Genomic DNA, 6,586 nt, shown 5'->3' on the forward strand with positions numbered 1-6,586 from the left:
TGGTGATGATGATGATGGTGATGATGATGATGATGGTGATGATGGTGATGATGATGATGATGACGATGATGATGATGATGATGACGATGATGATGATGATGATGGTGATGATGATGATGATGGTGATGATGGTGATGATGATGATGGTGATGATGGTGCTGCTGATGGTGGTGGTGGTGATGATGATGGTGATGATGATGATGGTGATGGTGATGATGATGATGGTGATGATTATGATGATGGTGATGATGGTGATGATGATGATGGTGATGATGGTGGTGGTGGTGATGATGGTGATGATGATGGTGACGGTGGTGGTGATGATGATGGTAGTGATGATGATGGTGGTGTTGATGATGGTGGTGGTAGTAATGATGATGATGGTGATGATGATGGTGATGGTAATGATGATGGTGATGATGATGATGATGGTGATGATGGTGATGATGATGATGGTGATGATGGTGGTGATGATGATGATGATGGTGATGATGATGGTGGTGATGATGGTGATGGTGGTGGTGATGATGGTGATGATGATGGTGGTGATGATGGTGATGGTGGTGGTGATGATGGTGATGATGATGATGATGGTGGTGTTGATGATGGTGATGATGATGATGGTGATGATGATGGTGATGATGATGATGATGGTGATGATGATATGATGGTGATGATGGTGACGATGATGGTGGTGGTGATGATGATGATGATGGTGGTGGTGATGATAGTGGTGGTGACAGAGATAATGATGATGCTTTCCTCCTAAGGTTGCCTTTAGGGTTAAATATGATCATAAATGTGAAAGAATACTCCTTGCAGAGAAAGGAATACACATTCTTCTGTGAACTTTCAGCCTTGTCTTTCTATGAGAAATAAAGGAGTTGTGTGGCTGGGATGTAAAGGGGGTCGGTGGGGCTGAAGCTAGATTACAAGTTTAGACCCCAGCTTTGCTACCCACTGATAACGATGCTACTCTCTTTGCTACTCTGCAGCTGGATGATATTGAAGAGTTCATCTCTTCATTTATTTTCTTGGTTTGCTTTTAGACCTGCACGGAAATAATTCTGCCCTTTTGCACAAATGGTATTGATGACATGTTTGAGGCCCGTGCATGGGATTTAGATAAGTATTCTGATGACTGTTATAAGCAGTGGGGTGTGCGGCCACGCCCTTCCTGGATCACTACCCTATATGGAGGCAAAGACATCCGTTCATATTCGAACATCATTTTCAGGTGAGTTCTGTTGGTTCCAAGAGGAACTTCGGTTGTTGGGGACCACTGCAGAATGGCTGAGAGAACAGAATTAGGAAAGGGTGGGACAATAAAACAGCACAGAATGCAACAGTGAGCCCTTTAGGGTTTTCTAGTGCAATCTCTACATCAGGAAACAAGACATCTTTTGTTGTCAGTTTGTGCTGTCATTGTTAGGAATTAGAGCACTAATACTCAACATTGTTCAACAGACACTTTGGCAGTGCCCACTCTGTAGTCTCGCCCATACTGTAAGGCATGAGGCCCTTTAAACTAATTACCCAGAATCCTCACAACTCCTTTGCAGAAGCCCATGTAGGTTGATGTTAAGGGAGAGGTCTTCCCTGGCCTTGTTCTTCGTCAATGACTTCAAGAAGCAACACATTTGATACTGGTTACCATCAAGATTTGGGTTTTCTAAAACCCAGTGCTAAGTCTCAGTTATTTAAGTATAAATTCAGAAGAGACCCCCCCATGAAGAACTGGTTAACTAACATTGTTTCTCAGGCAAATTAGTTATTGCCAGTGATTATGTGAGGCTAGCCAGTGGGGATTTTACCCAGGTATCTGGAGTCCCTCAGGAAAACAGCCTCTATCCTGAGATTTCCCAGAGGCTGGGGTAGCTTTCATTGATCTGAACTGAGAAATTCAAGTCCGCGTGCAGAGGAGGTCTCTGGGCAACTCCAAACACTGTTGCTAAGTGACCAGGTGCTGCAGATGACCTTTTAAAGCAGATGCAGTTTGCTCTTCACGTGGCTGCAGCAACTTTTTGTTTTGCAAATGCTGGAGCATTTCCTGACTGGGTTGAGCCTGTCAAACTGGAGCAGTGATAAAGGCTGTTTGTTCTCCCAAGAGAAGCCAATCTTTTATTTTTAACCATACCAGTAAAGCTTGGTTTTGGAATAACTTTTTTTTCCCCCTGAGAATATTAACAAGTTAACAATTAAGCTTTTTTTTTTTTGAGAAGTACATGATGGAGAAAGGAATTTAAAGTTCTATCTCAAACACATTTTCACTTCACATGCCTGAATGTTTATTTTCGAATTCAATTTGTGCAGTGCCTTTATCTAGAAAAGATTGATAGCATTAGCATTCTGCCTAAATTTATATAAGAAACACTTTTGAATCCATTTTCATGATTTGTGTACCTCCTGGAGGTATTATCTGTTTCCATGGTTACGGTATATGATAATAATTATTAGAACTGGACATTTGTGTGGTATGTTATAGTTTGTGCCATATTTTCATATGTATTATTCAGATTTGACCTCACAACATCTGTGTGAGAGAGACTTTTAAAAAAATTTCCTTTCAAACTTGACATCGAAAGAACAAATAATTCATTAAAGACATGGGTTACAGATCTAAACAGAGAACTCTCAACAGAGGAATCTAAAATGGCTGAAAGACACTTAAGGAAATGCTCAACATCCTTAGTCATCAGAGAAATGCAAATGAAAACAATTCTGAGATTCCATCTTACACCTCTCAGAATGACCAAGATCAAAACCACTGATGGCAACATATGCTAGAGAGGTTGTGGGGTAAAGGGAACACTCCTGCATTGCTGGTGGGAGTGCAAACTGGTACAGCTACTTTGGAAATAAGGAGATTTCTCAGAAAATTAGGAAACAAACTATTTCAAGACCCAGCAATACCCAAAAGACTTCAATCATACCACAAGGAGTTCTACTATGTTCATAGCAGCATTATTTGTCATAGCCAGAACCTGGAAACAACCCAGATGCCCCTCAACCAGAGAATGGATAAAAAATATGTGGCACATACAGACATATGCATAACATATACATGTGTACACACACACACACACACACACACACACACACACACACACACACACACACACCAGGAACACCCTTGCCAGGTGGCAGCTTTTGCAAAATCACCTGACTAAGGACAGAACCTTGCTAGCTAGCTGCAGGCTGGTGGGGAACCCTACTCCAGAGGAAGGAGCAAGGACCAAGGACATTTTGTGGCTAGAATGTTCTTAGTGGCTTAATGAGGGAGGTACTCATTCAGATAAACTCAGAGACCACAGAGGCTTGGGTAATGCAGAAGCCCATAGGTTCTAGAAAATACTTGAAATTTGACATTGAATGAGATGGGAAAACTGGAGTACTTTGGCCAGTGTTGTTGTTCACACTTAGGTTTGTAAGCAGTCATTTACAAGAGCGAAGCACACTGAGAATTAAAACCAAAATAACCAGTGAGCACCATGAGTACTTCCATCAAACCCGGTATTAGTGCATTCCTTTTAAAAAGTCTTAAATCTCCCCCTAGTCCTATGTTGCTCTCTTTTCTCCTGCATTTGTAACAAATACGGAAAAAAAAATCAGTGAAGTTTGATATGTGCATCCCCTCTTAGTAATTTGCAAACCTGTGACCTGCTCCACCATTTGAAAAGCCCCTTTGAGCAGGAGGTTGCATAAGGATAGATATGTGAAGAACTTTTGATGTTCTCTGGTGGCGGGCGTCACAATATTTATATTTATTTGTATATTATATTGATACGCAGGTCATTTTGTTGCTCATCTAGTGTTGTTAGTGTTTGTGCATTTGGCATGTGGCCCAAGAAAATTCTTCATCATCAAAACTGACCTAGTAAAGTCAGGAGGTTGGACGTGCCTAATCGAGATTAAGCTGTGAGGTCCGCGGATTCAGCCTTCCTTGGTTCTGTGTTTTGTGGAAATAGCATAAAGCTTAAGCACCAAGAAAAATTTTAATATGACAACGTAGACCAAACCTCCCAAATTGTTTCTATTTTCAGGTTTATGCCTAAAGAATGCTTGTCATATTTTATTTGAATGCGCTCATAAAGAACTGACGGCCTTAATTTTGCTTGTTTCCCTCACTGGCAGCAATGGTGACCTGGACCCATGGTCGGGAGGTGGAGTTACTGAAGATCTCTCTGATACACTGGTGGTAGTCAACATTCCAGAGGGGGCCCACCATTTAGATCTGCGATCGAGCACGGACATGGATCCACCGTCCTTACAGTTAGCCCGCACAGTAGAAGTCAAACACATGAAGCAATGGATCACGGATTTCTATGGCAATGACAGAAGGCTGCCCTTAGCAACTTAAAAAAAAAAAAGACTTTTATTTTCTTCTTTTATGTTTGCTCCACCCACACACCCATTCAGTTTGATTTTTTTATATGTAATTACTTTCTCTCTTTTGTCAATATATGTGTTGGGTCAAGGCTGAGACAGAGAGAGTGACGGGGTGCGCACAGCCATCCCACCCAGGTGACTGCTCCTCATTCATTTCTTTGTGTCACTCCCCAGGAAGAACGTCATCATGGCGGCTCTCCTGCCATCAGAACTGGCATGGTTCCTGACTGTCTTTCAGCAGAGGGAGAGCCACTTTTCTCACAAGTGGGGACGTGTCCTTGGTTTTGAGGTGGTCGTCTCTCTGGCCCATTGTGAGCCCCCATTCCTGGCACCAAAGGAAAAGCAGAAGCTGGGCTAGAAATGCTGCCACTGCAGCTGGTGGGCTGTGTGGTGCCAATCCAGGAAACGGGGCGGCTTCCTGTGAGCTCCATGGCGGCCTTTGAACTGCGCTGCAATAAAGACCAAGGCAGACCTACCTGTGTGTTGCTCCATCTCCTCCGCTGTGGGGAAGGCAGAGTGCCTGGGCCTGCTGCCTTTGCAAAGTCCTTTCTTTTTCTCTTCCCCCCCCTCCCCCCTTGGCAGCTTTCTTTAGTTCTGGATATTTGCCACCGTGGTACTGCCAGGAAGAAATCTGGCTTCTCCTGCTCCATTGCTCTTTGTTTCTAAGGTCAGTTTTGTGGTAATTTATTTAAATTTTGCCAACTTAGGAGAATTGCTGTTTGGTCTTTCACTTTAATTCGAAGAGGCTCCACGCTGTGGTCACTGAAGATACTTAAGTAAAAATACTTTTGAATTTGATGAGTAAGCTATTCAAAGATCAGAATGTAGTCTGGTTGTCTTTTACAAATATTTTATCTTCTGATTAGTGTTGCTGGTACCGTTAGAGCCCTAAGCGGCAGGACACTGAGCAGCAGGTGCGTGGGGACTTTCCTGTGTGGCTTCCAGGCGATAGGCAGAGTAATGTACACAGGTGGCCTATGTGACACTAACAAATGACTGACCCTTCCCGTTTCCAAGGGGTTGGAACTTTCAAGAGGTTCTGAGGCCTTTCTTCCAAAGGGTTTTTCTAGGATAGAAAGAAAATAAGGCTGAGTCCAGACCTTTCAGGGACACAGAGACTGACAGTCTCGTCTCTGCCGAATGAGCTTTTCTTCCTAGCTACTTTTTACTCTCTCAGTAATATTTTTCAGCCTGTGTTTGGGAAAGTCTAATGCTTCTTAAAAACAGAACTTGAGCTTGGTCATTCCAAAAACCGAGTTTTTATGGGCGACTGAGCTGTTTCTCTTGTTTCCCTAGCGTATGGCAGCATCTTGGTCTTGCTCGGGAAGTCTTCCGCTTTCATTCTAATGGGCTGTCATTTCATTCCACTGAAGCAGTTTGGTTAGTGTTTTGTCTTGCCATCCGAGAACAGTCTACTGGGCAGCTGTTAAAGTCAAGGCAATGCCAATTTTTATTCTTTGTCCACTAAGAAGTTGTATGATGAAGACTTGGGGTTTTAACATAGGGCATTCTTATTTTAGGATTTTTTTAGCCCAGTCTCCTTGATGTACTTTTACTAACTTAGAATCCATAAAGTGCTTTGAAATTTTATTTAACATTGATTATTTAAATCTTAAAAAGATTATTTTTTTTTTCCTGGCCAGCATAGTTTAGATTTTGTATACAGTTAACCTAAGTATACTGTACTAAATTTTTACCCAAGTTGAAAATGAATGAGAATGTTAAATCTTCTTAAAAGTGGCCAGGCAGCTACGTTCAACCCCAGTACTCAGGAGGCAGAGACAAGAGGACGTTTGCAAGTTCAAGGGTAGCCTGGCCTATGTAGTCACTTTCAGGCAAACCAAAAAACAAAGTTGACTCAAAAACAAACAAACAAACAAACACCAAAATAACCCTCCCAAAACAAAAACTTAATCCAAAACTCAAAACTTAAGTTTTGTAATGTTTAATATTTATTTTTTTATTTATCTACTTATTTATTATTATTTATCTCTTTATTTTAATTTATATTTTAGCTTTTCTTTACTCTTTACTTTTGAAAAAACTTTAAAGCATATTCTAATCATAGGTTATACTGGGTTGTGACATGGTAACATTTCCCCCAATGCCCCTCTTGTATCCTCTTCCCCCCATTCCTGCTGGCCGTCTCCCTCCTGTTCTCCCTCCTCCTCCTCCTCCCTCCTCCTCCTCCTCCTCC

General features: G+C 41.9%; 1 protein-coding gene across 1 annotated transcript in view; it reads left to right on the forward strand.

The window, feature by feature from the left end:
* The window catches only part of LOC101983449 (lysosomal Pro-X carboxypeptidase-like), a 22,096-nt gene extending 17,232 nt beyond the window's left edge, over positions 1-4,864 (forward strand). The window contains exons 7-8 of the mRNA XM_026784354.1: positions 1,050-1,237; positions 4,135-4,864. Coding sequence (XP_026640155.1) covers positions 1,050-1,237; positions 4,135-4,360 — 414 coding nt within the window. The 3' untranslated portion in view covers positions 4,361-4,864. The remainder of the gene's footprint in view (positions 1-1,049; positions 1,238-4,134) is intronic.
* The last annotated feature ends 1,722 nt before the right edge of the window (positions 4,865-6,586 follow it).

Source organism: Microtus ochrogaster, chromosome 22 (genome assembly GCF_000317375.1).
Source record: "Microtus ochrogaster isolate Prairie Vole_2 chromosome 22, MicOch1.0, whole genome shotgun sequence".
NCBI classification, from domain to species: Eukaryota; Metazoa; Chordata; class Mammalia; order Rodentia; family Cricetidae; genus Microtus; species Microtus ochrogaster.